This window comes from Hyperoodon ampullatus (genome assembly GCF_949752795.1).
Source record: "Hyperoodon ampullatus genome assembly, chromosome: 5".
NCBI lineage: Eukaryota > Metazoa > Chordata > Mammalia > Artiodactyla > Ziphiidae > Hyperoodon > Hyperoodon ampullatus.
This window is the reverse complement of record NC_136918.1, coordinates 75,579,746-75,598,326: the sequence shown is the minus strand read 5'-3', so window position 1 is coordinate 75,598,326 and position 18,581 is coordinate 75,579,746. Positions and strand designations below refer to the sequence as shown.

Here is an 18,581-nt window from a genome sequence, read left to right as displayed (position 1 = left end):
TGTGAGACGATGTCTTTATTTAAAATGTTTTTATTAAAAAATGAACTAGGGCAATCTTTTTCACATCCACAAATGCCATTTTTGGGATAATAAGAAATTATGAGATCTGCCTTGTCAGTGTAATAATGACTGTTGTCATTCTGAGAACTGTCACTGAACATGGTCTTTGGAGTGGCCACATCAAGATCTAACGATAAATCAGTTTATTTTTATTATAACTTTGCTCAGTATTTTCTGGTTCAGTGTAATAAAGCCATTGCCTCCTCAGAAAACTCTGAAAGAAAGAAAAAATAAAGAAGGGCATCTCTGGGCAGCTGCCTGCTACCAAGGTCCCATACTCATCCCCAGCTTGCCTCACCATAGCTCAAATACAGAGCATCCTCTCTTTATGAAGCAATTCTCACCCCCACCCTCCCTGTATAGAGGATATAGCGAGAACCATTTTAAAAAGTATTTTGTGGATATTGTTGACTTCCTCGGAGAAGAGGCAGAAACGTGCAAGTGAGTCTGTTGGATTTCCCAAATCACAAGTCATTTGGTCATGAAACGTTAATCAATTCTTACAGTATTGTTAGATATACAGAGAGAGGCAGGGTGTTCTTGCAGCTGGAGCAGAGTCTGGGGCACCTGGAGAAAGCCACTGTCCCACGCGAGTGCTGTCACAGGCTGGGCAATCTTAAACTGAGGCCTCAAACTTGGCAGGCCTGTGGGATATAGCTGGAGATGGTAGTATGAGGAAGACATATTTTACTGTTTGGAGTTATGACTCCATCTGAGATATAAGATCAGAGGATGTGAGAGAGAGGGAGAGAGTAGGGCTCTTGGGAAAAAAACCCATATCTCCTCCCGATCTTCTCCTCCCCTCTCCTGCACCTCCCAAAAATAAACATTAGGAAATTCTTTGCATGAGATACTATGTGGTAGTTTGAAAGTTCTCTCTCTTAGAGATGTTGGCATTCATTTACTCAACAAGAAGTTTGAGTGTCTGCTTTGAGCCGTGGGTTGGAGATACCATGATGAACAAGATGTGGACTCCTGCCCTCCAGGAGCATACTATTTACGTTGTGCTAAACTAGTGGTTCTCAAATTTAAGTATGCATCAGGATCCCCTGGAGGACTTGTTAAAATGTGGATTGCTGGACCCTCAGCGCAGTTTCTGATTCAGTAGGTCTGGGAGGCCCAAGAATTTGCATTTTTAATAAGATCCAGGTGATGCTGTTACTGCTCTTCTGGGGACCACCCTTTGAGAACCATTCTGCTAAGATTGTTACCCGCATTTGCTCAAGGCATATGGATGGCTAGAATCATTTAGGGTGACGGTGGGCTCACAGGCTGAGAAATTCCTCCCACATAACTAAGTTCCTTTAAAGGAAATTTGGTTTTGCCTTTAGGCAAAGTTCTTATCTTATTGGCTCTTAAAAAATTTCTTTATTGCATTTCCTGATCATTTTAGAAGTTTAAAGAGCAGGTGCAATAACAGACGAAGTATTGGGGAATTTATCGTTAAACAATTTCACTTGTATGTCATTTTCTCCTTGAAGGTCCGAAAGATAGAGCAGTAGTTCTCAGAATATGTTGCAGCATCATTGAGTAGAATTTCAGGCCCCACCTCAGATTAGCTGAATCTGAAACAGTGGACTTTGGGGCCAAGAATCTGTTTTACAAAGGCCTCCAGGTGATCCTGACCCACGGTCCAGTTTGAGCACATCTGAGAGAGAGTTGGGCTGAGTGACAGTTGGACTGAGTCTGAGCGAGGGCCCCTGGCCTTCACTATTGCCAGCTGCCTTCAGATAATTTACCAGGATGACTAAGCTTCAATTTTTCTATCTCATTAAGTCAAAAGTATATCCCTTATTGTCTAACATCTTTCAGAGTTATGAGGAAGATAATCACAATTTTTATATATGACATGGTTTTACCAGTAAAGATGAAAATTCCTAGCTAACCATCAAATAGCACTAATGCAGTGGAATAAAGATAGGATTCAGGTAATTTACATTCCAGTCTGCCATGCATGCAGCTGTGTGACCTGTGGTTTATTATTAGCCTGAGTCTCACTTTAGTTATCTAAAAATTGAGATAAAAATGTTGTCCTGGTCTAACTTGAATCACTGTTACAATGATCAAGTGGAATAACGGATAAGAATGTGCTTTTACAATCTGTAAAGTGCTGTGACTTTGGAATGCTGACTCAGTTTTGTTCTTCCTCATCAATGAAATGAGAATAGTCCCCTATAACTCCACAGAGATTGTGAGTCGTGGAGACAACTAATGGCACAACAATTTGAGCTCTTCTAAAGTAAAGCGTATTTCTTCATTTTTTTGTCTAACATATAAATGTTAGAAGATGTAGAGATATTATAGTCTTATACATCTTATTATGGTGCTTCTGTAATAGTATATGATAGTACTTTTATTTGAAATAGTCACATCCTAGAGCAGTAGCTTTCAAAGTGTGGCCCCCAGACCAGAGGCACCGGCATCCCCTGGGAACTTGTTAGAAATGCACATTTTCAGGCCTCACTCCCAACCTGCTGGATCAGCAGCTCTGTGTTTTAACAAGCCCTGCAGGTGATCCTGCTACTCGCTTTAGTCTTAGAGGAAGGGCTTTATTAGGATCTCAATTGAAGGGTCTGACAAAGAGCATCCTTTTCCTGGAACAGGGTAATTGCTTCTCTTTTTCTCCAGCATGGATTCGCAACAGCTGCATTCAAGATCAGGCAGCCGTTGTTGGATTCCTTCATAAACATGCTCCGTCACTGCCGCCCAGTGAAGTAGAGATCTGGATGCCACTCCTGAGCATCTGTCACGAGGCTGACTTCAGGGTGCGAAAAAATGAAAGCTATTTATCACAGACCATTTTCCCCTCATGACAGCAGAAATGAGCCTTAGCCTAACAAGGCTTCACATTGGGCCAGGGCTAGAAAAACACAGGGTTTGACACACACAGTTTGAGCTGACTTATTTCTTTGGACTTTTCCCTTTGAAAATGCACCCTTTTCTGAGCTGCGCCACGTTAGTGGTACGTGCTTAAGAAACACTGGAGATGGGTTCATCCAGGTCTGTTTCATGACTTAGGCACTTTCCCCCTGTCCATTTCTTCCCTCCTCCCCTCCCTGGGAGGGGATCCTTGGTAGGAGAGGGAAGGGGACTGACTGTTATGGAGGGAGCCATGTTATGGGAGGTGGGGCTCAATATTTAACAAGAGAAACATCTGTCTGTGGGGTAGAGTTGTGGTATGATTTGGCCACCACCTGCTTTTGTAAATAGGGTTCTATTGGAATTCAGCCACTCTCATTTGTTTATATATTGTCCGTGTCTGCTTTCAGACTACAAATAGTTGGGTAGTTGTGACAGGGACTGTATACCCTGCAAAACCTAACACTTTTTCTATCCAGCCCTTTACAGAACAAGTTCATTCACCCCTGTTGTAGAGTTTCCCTGTGAGTGGCCTGGAGGGAGCTGGGATGGAACCAATTAATGGACAGGAAGGACAATGGGAGGACAGGAGGGTGTGAAATGCCCAGGGCCCCTCTGGGGCCCAGCAGCAGGGAGGACAGCAGGAGAAGCCATTTGAGTTGGGTACCATATGGATTTTGAGACGCGATTCTATTTAAAATATTGTTAAAATTTTTAACTTGATATCTATTTGTGATTGCCTTATATTTATTTTCTTCCTGGTGTTGAGCATTACAGACAAAACTACAGAGTTTTATGTTAAATATCAGTAACTCACATTTATTGGGCACATATCATGTGCACTGCACACTGCATCCATCATACAATGTAATGTTCACAACGATTCTATGAGATGGGTGCCACCATCCCCATGAGAAAACCGAAGGGCAGAAAGTTTAAATAACGCCTAATGTTATGAAGCTGATGTCAGAGTCTCAATTTAAATGAGGGTCTTTTTGATGCCAAAGTCAGCATTCTAAACCAGTGTTTTTCAAATTGTGGTTGAGAGATCAGTTTAGCAAGTTGCAACTAGCATTAAAAATGACCCAGCAATCCCAATATCTCAGGCATATACCCTGAGAAAACCATAATTCGAAAAAAGTCATGTACCAAAATGTTCATTGCAGCTCTATTTACAATAGCCAGGACATGGAAGCAACCTAAGTGTCCATCAACAGATGAGTGGATAAAGAAGATGTGGCACATATATACAATGGAATATTACTCAGCCATAAAAAGAAACGAAATTGAGTTATTTGTAGTGAGGTGGATGGACCTAGAGTCTGTCATACAGAGTGAAGTAAGTCAGAAAGAGAAAAACAAATACTGTATGCTAACACATATATACGGAATCTAAGAAAAAAAAAAAGGTCATGAAGAACCTAGGGCCAAGACGGGAATAAAGACACAGACCTACTAGAGAATGGACTTGAGGATATGGGGAGGGGGAAGGGTAAGCTGGGACAAAGTGAGAGAGTGGCATGGACATATATACACTACCAAATGTAAAATAGATAACTAGTGGGAAGCAGCTGCATAGCAAAGGGAGATCAGCTTGGTGCTTTGTGACCACCTAGAGGGGTGGGATAGAGAAGATGGGAGGGAGAGGGACACAAGAAGGAAGAGATATGGGGATATATGTATTTGTATAACAGATTCACTTTGTTATAAAGCAGAAACTAACACACCATTGTAAAACAATTATACTCCAATAAAGATGTTAAAAAATATATATATATATACATACACAGAAATCATCCACACACACAAAAAATCCTATGATAAACCATAATGGAAAAGAATATTTAAAAAGAATATATATATATGTATATCTGTATTACTTTGCTGTAGAGCAGAAATTAATACAACATTGTAAATCAACTATACTTCAATTTTTAAAAATTAAAGAAAAACAGTGACTCTAAAAAACCAAACCAAAACAAAACAAACCCCCAAAACACATTAAATAGAATGTGAAATGCCAGAGTATATCATTTGTAGTATGGGTAAATTTTGATGCATGAAGATTTTGTTTTAACTATAAAGATGTTTTTATATATACACAAATCCAAGCAAATTTCTGTATACTGGGCAACAATGTAAATGATATTTCTTACTCTTTCATAGTCAACTTGAAAGCAAATATTCTTGCCTGAAAGTGGGGCTGGGGGGATAGAGAAAAAGAGGGAGAAAATATGAATGAGTCAGCAAATTCACAACTGTCAGAGAGACAGAGACTCAGGGAATGGGAGAGGAAATGAGACAGAGTGGGGAGACAGAGAGAATGGACATCTCTGTGAAAGAGACACAGAGGCTCAGGGAGAGGCCAAGGGGGAGAAAAATGCAGGAAGTCACATGGTTCTGTCCACCGTTCCACTCAGTGAGCATGTGCCGCTGCTTGAGGGCAAAACTGGAGACCTGAATTGTCCTCTCGGTAGATTTTGGTTTTTATATACTTCTCTTGTGGTGATCCTCTTGTCATTCTGAGTGTGAGTCAAATAATGATTTGTATAAAACATGGCCCCTATATACAAATAGTCTGTTTCATCTGTTGCTCAAGTGATAATAGGTGATCTGAGGGGAGAACAGGCTGTGTCGGCATTACTAAGAGAAAGTGTGAGATTCCCAGTAAGATCCTTCCTAAAGAACTGACAAAGGCAGTTTTGAATATATGTAATTTTTGTTTTTTGAGCTGACCAGTTGTGATGCCTTGGTACTGCCTCTTGTGTTCTATGGAAAACTATAGATAGCAAAGATTTTAAAGTATCCTTTTGTCAGGGATTTCTACATACACTAAGTATTTTACTTTCAAGGGATTCTGGAATCAGTTAATGAAAAGTTCATTTTTACAGATGTGGAAATTAAGGGAACATTTGTATAAAGTTTCCCTACATACAGATGCTTCCATAAGAATCATATTGAATCTTCATAGCTACCCTGTTAGATTACCCTTACGTCAGCTTTACTGGAAAAATTAGAGCTCAGTTAGTTCATATCCCTTACCCAAGTTTCTCATCTAAGAGGCTGTAGAGCTAAATTCAAACCTTGATTCTCTGACCCCCAAAAATAGCAACAATGGGATGAAAAACAGTGCTCTGTGTTACAATTTAGAATAATTTTGTTTATAAGTCAGAGTATGGTGCAAAGCCTAAAATGCCCATGGTTTTAAGGAGGTAGAGAGACTACCATTATTTAGTGTTCTCCCCTCCCCAAGGATATTTCTCTATTTCTAGGTCCCCATTAGCAAACTGAAATTGATGTCACTATGCTTTTTTGTGATCCATTCTTGGCCTTTCTTGGTTGAAGACCATTATAAGCACCAACTATATTTTTAGTTAGTAATAATATTGCATCAGTAACTTAGGTAGCCACTTCTTGGTATCAGCTTAACTGAGTGGCCTTTACTTATTTTTTTAATAAATGCTGCGTATCGATATGAGTAAGTAATACCCCAGAGTGAACTCCATCTCAAAAGCCTTCATAGCCTGCTAGAAAAGAATTTTAACGTTTTCCTCAGCTTGCCAAAATGCCATTGCTATATATCCTATCCCTCTTGCCTGGTCTCCCTACTAGTATTCTCTTTAAAAAAAGAAATTCCCAGGAAGAGTGCTGACGTTTATCCCCTCCAACTGTTTCTGCAAAAACATTATGTGAGTGTGTAATAGGGTCCTGCAGCCAAGGCATCTTACCCTGCTTTTGCTCCTAAATCCCCTCGTTTGTAATAATGATTCATGTCTCTGAAGGTAAAGACTTTAGAAGAGATCATTTCTTCTCTTTTCATGGTTTTATTCTTCCACTTTCAAAGGGTGGTTGCAAATAGAGTCATCCCTCCTTTCCTCCACTGGTTAACTGTGCTGAGTTTTTATTACATTCCACTAGGTACGTTCAGGAAGCTAAGATTCAGCTCTACACTCCATGAAAGCTTTGTCAGTGCAAACAAAATATATGTCTCTGGGAAAACATGAGGGAGGTCCTAGACTTATCATAATTTTAATGACTGGTGGGACCTGATTTTTGTTTATTCTTTATTTCAGAGATCCTAGAAGACCCACTTGTGGCTGAAGAGTATTATGATGATACATTTGACTCCTGTTCTGAAGAAAGTAAGGAGGGGGAGGAAGAAAAAACAGTGTTTTCTAGAGCTCGAGGATGAGGGACCCCAGCCTGCTTACAGGACAAACCAACAGGTACACGCTGCTCCCAGTAGAGGTGGTGGGGCTGTCCAAGGTGCTGAGCAGGCTGTGACTTCCCAGAAACAGTCAAGAAAGTCTTAGAACCCAAGTAGGGGATGGGAAACTAGTGTTTGTTATACAGGCTCCACGTGATGTGCCTGGATTTCCAAGGCTGAGGGGTAGGCAGGGCCCTGTGGAATTCTACGCATCTGGTCTGGATATGTTGATGAGGGAAGGGCTGGAGCACCCAGTACTGATTCAGGTGATGATACACACTACGCTGTTTGCACACTGAGGAGCACCCCACATACAGCTGTCAAATGAACATTGCACATGTGTCTTTAGAAGAGGGAAGAGGATATTTGAAATTATACTGAATACTTTTCTGTCTGGTAATCAGATTTGTGAATCATGTCTCAGTGCACTAATCAGTTCTGGGGATGAGGCCCAGAGATCCTGGGCTTAGGAGATGGTCTTCCTGGCCACTCCAGCCTCTGAGGTCCCCCCGTACATACAGTGCTGGAATATCTGAGTCTGTGTCCTTGCCATAGATTCTGTAACAATGACAAGACTTAGACCCATCTGAGTCATAGGCCAAGAAACAGCCCTGCATGTGATTTCACTGTTGGGTGGCTGCAGGAGAGGGGCAAAGCAAGAGTTACATGAATAAAAAGCAGATGACGTTGGGCAATTTATGTTCATATACTTGATTTTCTTTTTAGGCCATAACTTGATAATCTTCCCAGTCCTAAACTTCCATAAGGTACAGAAGCTTTTAACTAACTGGGAACCATTAAGCTAGTAAGATAAAAGTCAATCAAAGGGCACCTATGTCGGCGAAGACTTAATTCAGGAGGATTAACTGAAGGTGGTACACAATCCATTCAGTCCTTTCTAATGAAGACTAAGCAATTCATCATAATACTCAATAAATAAAGCCAGTAAGAAGTGTTCTCAAATTCTCCTTAAGAAAAGGAGAGAGAGGCAGGGAGAAGGGAATAGAAGGGTATGGATACGGGGCTGAGCAGAGAAAGGATGAGAGAGAGAAACTGAGAGACAAATACATGAAGAGAGAAACAAATAAATATTGAGAAAAAGAGTCCAGGCAGTGGGGATTCAGCATACCAAAATGAAAACACTTTCTTTATACCATTTCCCCATTTTTTCCAATGGACTTGTGAACAGAAACACCTACCACGAATTGAAAATACAATTTTCATTAGCTTTTGTGCCACTGTCCTAAACAACAGAGACAAACGTCATTACAGTATTACAGAAACTTCATTCTGTGCCTGTGCTTGCAAGGCACATGATGTGCAAAACACATCCTCTATTTCTGTCCAAAGAGTCAAGTGGTGAAATTTTAGCTACTAATATTATTACTTTAAAATGTTTTAAATAAAATAAAACTGACTTCAGAAAACAAAGGAATTAAATATATGGCAAACACCACCCAGGTCAAGAAGTAGAACTTTGCCAGCCCCTCCAGAAGTCCCATCTTTGGAGAACTTGTTAAAACACAGGGCTGGAAATCGAACTGCCTGTACGAGTCTAGCCTTTGTTGCTTGTGGGTCATGTGACCTTGTGCAAGTTACTAAACTCCACTGTGCCTCAGTTTTCTAATCTGTAAAAAGAGAGAATAATGGTTCCTACCTCACAGAATAGTTTTGGGGATTAAATGAAGTAATCAATGTAAAGTACTTAGAATATGGACTTCCCTGGTGGCACAGTGGTTAAGACTCTGTGCTCCTAATGCATGGGCCCAGGTTCGATCCCTGGTCAGGCAACTATATCCCACATGCCTGCTGCAACTAAGAGTTCATGTGCCACAACTAGGGAGCTGGTGAGCTGCAACAAAGGTGCCCACGAGCCAAAACCAAGGAGGTTGCTGGCCACAACTAAGACCCAGCACAACCAAATAAATAAATAAATAAAATATTTTCAAAAAAGTACTTAGTACAGTGCCCAGAATTTAATGAAGTAATTAATCATGAGATATTAGCTGTTATTATGATAAAGCTATGTAGCCATCTTGTGGCTTTTTTATGATACTTCCAAAAACTCTTTAATACTAAAGTGAGAGTTTACAACTGCAGTATAAAAAATATCCCTTCTTATTTATTAGGGCCAATGATAAATATCGGGCAGCAATTTTGCTCTCTGGGCTCTGCCTCTGTAACATGTGGTTTGATAGATTGTGACTGATTTTAAATAATCTATTGGGACAAGATGCTAAGGCCTCTCACATATATGTTGCTGTTTTGTTTCACAAAACCCTTTTGGGTAGTTACTCTTATTCCTATTTTCCAGATGAGGAAACTGAATTTCTGAGGGAGTAACTTGCCTATGGCCACGCAGCTGGAAAAGGGTCAGAACCATGTTTCAGGCCCAGGTCCGTCACATTTCCAAGCCAGTGGTTTTTCTAGTACATAAAATATATCACCCTAGAATGAACTTGGCATAACAGAAGCAGGGGGGGACATGTCGAGTGAGTAATTTGTATTAGAGACAGGTAATTACAGCCCCATTTGTTTTTCAATATAATTTCCCCTTCCCCAAAGGTGGAGAGTGTGAGGTTGTGATGGGTATTTACCCTTCTCTTTTTAGGTTATTTTATTAGCAACAACAAATTACAGTTATAGAACCGTGTGCTAAGACCCAGTCACTGCTGGCTCTGTAAACTAGGTGATACCTGCAGCCCTCTCTGGGATTTGCCTCTTCTCCCCTTTCCCCAGTCTTTCCCTTGACCCAAGCACCCAAGGTCTGCTTAGGTGGTCATCATACCTGTGGCTTTTATGTGAGTAATCAGGTCAGAGTTGATATCCTCTTCCTTCAAATGGAACAGAAGTCACATGGTTTCTATTTTTTTTTAAGATTAGTGTTTTAGAAATGGTTTTTTAAATTAATTAATTAATTAATTAATTAATTAATTTTTGGGTGTGTTGGGTCTTCGTTTCTGTGCAAGGGCTTTCTCTAGTTGCGGCGAGCGGGGGTCACTCTTCATCGCGGTGTGCAGTCCTCTCACTATTGCGGCCTCTCTTGTTGTGGAGCACAGGCTCCAGAAGCGCAGGCTCAGTAGTTGTGGCTCATGGCCCCATTTGCTCCGTGGCATGTGAGATCTTCCCACACCAGGGCTCGAACTCGTGTCCCCTGCATTGGCAGGCACATTCTCAACCACTGTGCCACCAGGGAAGCCCCACATGGTTTCTATTTTAATGGAAGAAGTACTTTCAAAAAGAAAGACAGCCATGGGTTTCATTGGATTGCTGGGTCCCTTGTGCCACCCAAGACAATCTTTCAGCAGCGGTTTCTCCAGAGCAGTTTTGTGAAACACCTGTTTGTCAGTTGTTTCTCTGCTTCAATAAGCACAGCAACAGTAGCCCCTTTATCACAAGCCCTTATCATGCTGTTGATGGCTCCTCTGTGAAGTCTGTGGTCACTGAATTGGAACCAGCCACTCAGATCTCAAGAGAATGGAATTTATAGCTGTCATCATAACAGGGTTCTCAACAGTATTTGTGGGACCTGTCACTGAAAAGTGTTTCATTTGCCGTAATGGACATGTTTTAGGGCTGTGGACTGCTGGGTGTTTCTGTAGAACTTTACGTCTTTCCCTTACTGCCTTGACCGTCATTTCCCTCTCCATGACTAACCAATGTCCCGCATGCACCGGTGAGGCACATATGAGGTGGGCCATAATGATGTGACTCAGAACTCCCTTGGGAAAGGCTCTGCTGTTTAGTGAATGTGGCTTTCATTGACACTCGTTTGGAGAAGGCTTTTAGGACCATGGTGTTTGTTCTTGGTAAGATGAAGAGCTGTAGAGGCCCATTTCCCAGCTAATTCTTAAATTTTTAATACATTTTCACCAAATCCTCCAGTGACTCTGAAATTCTCTCTGCACAGTGAAGCATTAGAAAAAGCAAGAATGACCTTGGAATGGCACCACAGGGGCAGAGAGATGGGTACAGGCTAAGCAAAGCCTAAGATTCCACTGAGGACTCTTGGAGCAGATTGTCATGGGAGTAGGTACCTCTAAGGGCATCTTCTGTTAGTGGAGTCATTCGTTTAATCAAGCCATAATTATTATAACAATAAGAGCGAACATTTCCAGAACCTTCATTCTATGCCCAGTACTTTATGTGCTATGTCAGTTTAGGTCCTATGGGAAGCAGGTGACAAGATGGAACTAGAAATGAGAGAAAAGCCTGTGAGATGGGCAGGAAGAGCCTCAAGCTGTGATGCTGGTCTGTATCTTTGAGGACAAGGGTGGGAGGGGAGAACAAAGGATGGGGTGAGAGCCTTGGCCTGCCATGCAGTTGTGAAAAAACCCTTGGCTGCACCGAGAGGGTGCCCCAGGGCAGAGACTGCCCTTTAGAGGAGCTCAAAATGGGCAGACATGGCCTGGCTCTGGTGTGTCGGCCATGCTCGCAGTGGCTGGGAGCTGCCCAGGAAGAGCGTGGCCTTGGCATGAACGTGCAATGACTCTGAAGTGGCAGCAGCTGGGGGCTGTCAACTCTCTGCACAACCGGTTGTAGGCTTGCCCTCAAAGAGATAGGTCAGGGGCCCTTCCGTGGCTGCCACAGACCCATTGTTTCATTCAGTTCTTGCAACAACCCTTCAATGCAAGTGTATGTGATGATGTGTCTTCTGGTTGAAGTCAATCAAACTAGAATTTCACTGGCTGGAATTCAAATAGGGGAGAACGTGAGGGTGATGAAGAAGCTGAAGTAGGAAGACGTTAGGGATTCCAGGCAATTCTGCCTGACAATTCCGTCAAAAAGGGAATGTCCCGGATTGAGAGCTATAAATTCAGAGTCCCCAGTGCCCCTCAGATCCTGTGTGTCTCTCCAATTGTGAACCTCTTGGTGCTTTGAATTATTATCCAAGACTTATAATATTTAAGGACACATGTTTTTCATACAACGCACTCCCCAAGTGCAAGCTAGCTATTTCATTTGGTGCTCAAAAAGAAACAGAATATTTTGTCTATAATTGATTATTGTATGAAGCACTGACTTTAAAACTCAGGTCCCTTGAAAGATGAAACCGTTGTGCTATCCTAACTTTGCATAAGAGGAAACTGAGGCTTGGTGAGGTCCAGGGGCTTCTCTAAGGTGGCACAGCCAGTAAGTAGCAGAGCCGGACTCTCTGCCCCTAGTTGCAGCCTCTCCTTTACACAGTCTTCTCCTGCACAGCAGTAACAATCCCTGCTCCTCCATGATGACTGAGAAAATGCACTGTACTCAATCGTCTGAAGGACTAGCTAAGGGGCTATTGCATTATCTGGTCCTCAGCTGAGACCTGTTTTACTGAAGAGAATTACTGACCTGTGTACAAGGCAACGTTGGTGCCAGTTCTAGGAAAAGTGCTGAGTTATGAAAATTAGAAATAAAATGAGCCTGCCTCCCATGTCTGTTATGGGATACAGATTTCATTCCTCCTACTCTTTTTATTTATTTTTAAAAATTTTTATAGAAGGTGCCAGAACTCTTGAGTCAAAATAATAGGACCGATTTACCTCTTATTTTGCATAATCAGACCTAATTAATTTAGCTTTATGCATGGGAGGAAACACTTTCTGTCTTGAATTACCTCAGTTGTCATCACTTCTAAGAAGCAGCCAGCCCTACTGCTGAATCATTTCCCCATCAATGTCCCCTGGCCTGTGGCCCAGGCGATACAGCAGCCAGCCCTGCTGAAGGGTTAGTGAACTCACAGTTTAGGTGTCATACCTTCCAGGTAACAGGCATCTGTAGACCCAATGTGTGTTGCTGAAGGAGTGACCCTGATGTGACAGTTTCTGTCCCTGTCCCCATTCCAGCCCTCATATCCATCATGGTCATTCCCCCTTCTCGCTCTACCATTTCTGGTCCAGGCTGAAGCACAGCTCATTGCTTGTCAGACAGGGGCCAGCAAACCCTTGCTCTTGTCTGGGGCACAGCACAGGGGGCATGTAGAAGACTGTAGTCCCAGCATCTTTTAAATTAGGTCCACTGTTGTGCTTAGGATCACACCTACACTTTTCACCCTGACGCCAAAGCACAGAGGCAAGGGAAGCGATAGGTGGATAAAGACAAAGCACACTGGGCAGGAGGGCAGGGTCTGTGCGATCCTTCCAGGGTACGGGCCGGAGTTCACCCCCTCTGCCACCTCCTTGTCGGTGGGTGACTGAGGCGCACAGGCAGATGGGGAGCGAGGGACAACGGCCTGCACGGTGCTCGGCTGCGCTGCTCCTGGAGCTGGGGTCAGAGGTGCAGAGGTTTGCGCAGGTTTTCGCAAAACTGACTGACTTGCAGTGGCACCTTCGGGGCTTTTCTCTCCAACCTCCCCCTCTCCACGTACACACACCAATTCCTGCCCCTCTCTGTTGTCAGAACTGGGGTGCCCTGACCACACGGGTGTAAGAGAGCCTGCAAAGGATAGGTAAATCCTCCTAAACAGCCCTTGCAAACAAAAGGCCCAGCCCACTGTTTTGTGATTCAGTTACACAGAGAAATTTAATTTTATTTTCTGAATAGTTTCTACATCTGGAGAGAGAATTTTGGTGTTCAGTCTGGGAGGAAAGGGGTGTGACACACCTGGGACATTGTTGGAGGTGCTATCCTTCCATTAACCTGCTGATCTGGGAGCACATGGGTCCACATCGTACCAGAGAAAGCGACTGCTGTGGTGAATAAACAGCCACCTTGCAGCGCACTTGGTGCCGTGATAAGTCCTTTAGGTGCCTTGCCCCATGGTGTGCTCACCAGCAGTTTCTGGGAGTAACATCTTTCATCCCACTTTCCAAATGAGGAAACTTGAAGCAGAAAAAATAATCAATTTCCTAGGCCACTCAGTGCATTGCCAGAGCTGGAATTCGAATCAGTAAACACTCCTGTGTCCACTGGTATGAGTTCTGGTTGAGTATAGCACTTACTGGGGAATTTGGTAAAGGAGATGATAAGGAGATGCTTGGGACCAAAGGGACGGCCCCAGGATGTGTGAAAATGGAACATCTGTTGATTTAAAATTATGTTCAAAACACACGGCCAAGTTCCTGCTTACTCTCTGGGATTTATATGGGAAGAAAGCTAGAACTGGAGTCAGAAATAGGAATCTGCAGTAAGGGAGTGTGTGTCACGAGGGCTGCCTTTCAGAACATGACCTTCTTTCTCTCTCTGTTCCAGTCAACCTTCCTTCAACTGCAGGACTTTCTCCTTGGGACTGTTGGACTGTGGTGAGAGAAGCAGTTCATTAAGAGCTTGTGAGCTATCGGGAGGGAGGGGAGTGACGGAGGCAGGCTCCCCTCCAGCTGCTGGAACTCTAGAAACGGGGGAGGGGCGGCAAGGGGAGGACCCTCCTCACCAGCTCCTGAAAACCCCGCTGCCCACGGTCTCAGGTAGGCGTCGTGGCGCCACTCCATCAGCCCTGCTTTCTTGTTTCTTCTCTCCATTCTTTACATTCCCGACTGTAACCCAGAATGTCTTGAGAATTCTGTAGTGGATGCCCATGAGTGTCTGTGAAACCCTAAAGCAACCCGCGGATGCCAACTTGCTGCGAACCTGGCAATGACGAGCAACACTGCAGTTAGGAGGCTTTGATAATGCGGAGGGAACAGGCATTAGTGGTGAAATACGGACACGCTGACAGTCACATCCAGCGGTCCCCAATGCAGTGACAGAGGCACGTTCGATGTTACAGGAGCTGGGTCGGGGAGGGGGGGCGGCTTGTTCGCAGTTTGAGTTTTGCAGATGTGGCTCTGTTCCCATCAATACACACTCCTTAAGGCCTTTCTCTTGGGCAGACGGTGGTCATTGGCAGTGAGATAGGAGTTAGGACATCAGCGTCCTGATTTCTGGGCAGCCTCCACAAAGGTGCCATCAGCTCTGGCCTATGGCTTTGTGCTGAACGGCATCTACTGTCTTCCTATGTATTACGAATGCAGATGAGGAAGGGCTTGGCTTCTAATGAGATCAAACTCAGATGTAAAGGTTCATCTGAGTGTGCAGAAAATGGATAAGGTCACCTTGGTGTTTTGGTTTCTGTAACTTAGCGACATTTTTCAGGGCTGTTTGTGGATATGATTTGAAGGAGATGGACAATAGCTTAATAAAGCAACTTGCAGAAAAGAAAGTGGGTGGGGTTTTGCTCGGATCATTCCTTTATACATCACCTATTTGAGTGTTCTGGGCACTGGATGTATGGTGGTGAACCAAACAGACACAACTCCACCTTCATGGGCATCTCATGCCCCCTCATGTATTTAAGTCCTATCCACAGACTGTCACCTCCCCCTTTTGTGTCTTCTTCAGTTCTGTCTCCCTGGAACCCTAGACTCACATCTCCAATTTTCCCTGGAGTGGGGTTAGAAGTCATGTGGACTTCTAGTGGATGTCCTGAACTAAGAGTATCCCAAAGTAGACTAATAAAACCCAGCCTCCGTCCCAATCAGCGCCTCTTGAGCCAGCCATGACTCACACCCTTTCATTCACATTCCACATCCAGTCCACAGGCAGAACCTCTTGGCTGGACCTTTAAGGTGTGTTTAGAATATTATCACCACTTAGCACCTCTACCCCACTGCCAGAGCCACTGTCACCTCCCCAGTGGATCACTGAGGTAATTTCTAACTGGTATCCCAGAGCTTTCCCCATCTCACTCAGAATAAGCGGCAGAGTCTGGTCGGAGGCCTTCTAGCTCCCCATCCTCCCATCCCTATGAAAATTGCCCTTGCTCGCCCCACTCCAGCCATTCTAACCGTCTTCCTGTTTCTGGAACACACCAGGCATGTTCCTGCCTTTGGAAGCCTGGAATACCCTCCCCTCCAGATACACAAATGATTTGCTGCTTCTATGCCTCCAAGTCTGCTCATGCTGTCTTACTGGGGAGGACTCTGACTAATTTATGTAAAATAGCACTTGTTGGCCTGAGAATGCCCTTTTCCCTTCCCTGCTTTGTTTTTCTCTCAAATCCTTATCCGCATCTGAGTTACCACTGTTTGTTTGCTTATTCATTTATGGTCTGTCTCCCCCCACTGGAATGCAAGCCAGTAGGGCAGAGATTCTGGTTGGGTTTTTTTTTTTCACTGCTATATTCCCAGCATCGTGAACAGTGTTTAGTTTAGTGCTTAGAAAGCCCAGAGCAAATACTCTGTAGATACTGTGGAATAAATGAATGAATGAGTGCCTATTGGTACAGGTAGCGCATAAGCCCATCCACAAACAGATGAGCGTGACTAGGAAAGGAAGAAATTGAAGTAATAGAGGAACTGGGCACTGGGGGCATGGGGAGACCTAGAAAGGGGTCAGAAAAGTTTCTAGAAGAGGACTTTTCAGCCATGACCTGAAGGATGGGAAAAGGCAGCCCTCCATGTATGGAAAGGGGGTTGGGAGAGGAGCACCCCAGAGAGGGGAGGAGGACGTGGGAGGGCCCTGGGCGTGAAAGGGCTCAGCAAGTTGGAGAAACCGCAGGGTGAGCAAGAAGGTGGCTGAGATTGGAGATGTCAGGCCAGCTGTAGTTACATCGTGAAGGCCTGATAAGGAGAGTGAAAGGCCAAGCCAGTGAAGGGCAACTGAAATAAAGTCTTAAAGTGAATCTATGGTGATAGAAACCAGAACAACTGTGGTTACAGAGGGTAGGGATTAGCTGGAAGGGGGCAGGAAGGAACTTTCAGGATGAGAGAGGTGTGCTTTATCTTGTTTTGGGCTGTGGCTACATGGGTATATACATTTTTGAAATTGTACTCTTAAGATCTGGGCATTTTACTGAATGCAGATTTTACTTCAGTAAAAATAACACATTTCTTCTACATTTTCTTTTGTAGAAGAAAAACTATAAAAGAACTACAATAGATTTATGATATTCATATACACATAATGAGATGTGTGAGTCCTTAGCCTGCATCAAGGTCACTTCTTTGGCTGCTTGTGGCCCAAGCGTGACTTTTCAGCTTGGAGGAGTTCCTGTGTGCCCTCAAATGAGACATCTCAGGAAGAAAGCAGGTCCAGAATGACTGAGGGTGAGTAGGGAAGAGGGTTCTGTATGGTTTCGTGTCACCTTGTGGGATGGCTCTCCGAAGGGAGGTGACCAGGAGGTGAAGGAGATCAGCCCCTTTGCCCCTAACCCCTGCGGACATAGGGACCTTTAAACAGGAGGACATGCCTGGGGGTCTGAGTGAGATGGACTTGGCTGTGCTTTTCTCAGTGGCTGGACCTGAAATGGAAGGTTACATCCATCTTGTACATATGTTTATACATCTCTGCTGCTTGGGATTGTTCAGCAGATGGAGACTGTGGTCTCAGGCCTGGCAGCACGTGAAGGCGTCTGTTTCCACTAGCTTGGAGCAGCTTTCAGCCTCTGGAAACAGGACACTTTGTAGCTGTGAAACTGTCTGTGTCTGTGTTGGTTAGAGTGCACCTCCTTAGACACATCTTTGGGAGTCAGCTTGGCTGCCTGCCCAGAGAGCATGGAGGGCACTGGATGGAGACAGAAGCCTCAAGGTGTGGAAGCGGGAAGCAGAAGCCTCAAGAGGCTCTTGAGAATGTCCGAAAATAGATGTACAATCACTCAGGGGCCATTGGTGCCCAAACTGCTCCCAAACTAAGGTCATATGGCAGCTGGTTGCCTGTCACTCATTTATTCACAGCTCACTCCTCGAGGGACAGGTATACTAGTTACCATTTTACTGATAACAATGCTTTATTTCTTTATCCATATATTCAGCCTCAAAGAGAGCTGTGTAAATTGTTTTCATTCACCCAACTTTATAACTAAAGCCTCTCCCATTGGTTTATTTCCAACTCGTTAAGTTTCAGAGTTGCTCAAAATTTCTCTTAAACAGATGCTTTGTTTGTTTTTAGCCAACTTACAGTTCTTTTTCTCTCATTTAACAAGAGGAAGGCATTCATTAGGGCAAGTGGAGGAGTGAGGGATGCAGCATCTGACGTCCCCAGCCTGGCCTCTCTTTGGCTCGTCCCTCGGCCATCTCCTCTTCATCCACACGAAGGCCAACTGTCTTGACAGTCAGAACAGACATGCCTCATGGGACTAGGCTTCTCTGTGTGGGTTCTCATTGCTTTGTTCCTTAAGGGGATGGCAGAGCCTCTTTTCCGCCCTTGTTTCACCTTTCTCCTCTGAAACCGGGTTTCAGCTTGACCTGCACACCATGACCGGAGTCTCTTGGATACATGACCATCAGCAACAGCTTGAGAGACAAAATTCTTCAGAAAGAAATGTCTTCAACTGCTGTGATCCATTCCAACAGCTTGAGCAGAAAATTAAACCAGGTTCATGCCAAGATGCTGTGCATATTTGTTGTGCACCCAGCACACATTCTTGAGCAATTCGTTTCACAAACACATATTAATATGTACCAGGCACATATCTATACACTTTAAAAATGCTAACATATTTAATTCTCCCAACAACCCATCACACAGATGGGGAAATAGAGGCACCTATAGGTTAAAT

At 43.8% G+C, this 18,581-nt stretch overlaps 1 protein-coding gene across 1 annotated transcript in view; it reads left to right on the top strand.

The window, feature by feature from the left end:
* The window catches only part of NEK11 (NIMA related kinase 11), a gene marked incomplete at its 3' end in the record, with an annotated part of 277,346 nt that overhangs the window by 156,845 nt on the left and 101,920 nt on the right, over nt 1–18,581 (top strand). Inside the window, 2 exon segments of the mRNA XM_079705252.1 lie at nt 6,993–7,095; nt 7,097–7,145. Coding sequence (XP_079561378.1) covers nt 6,993–7,095; nt 7,097–7,145 — 152 coding nt within the window.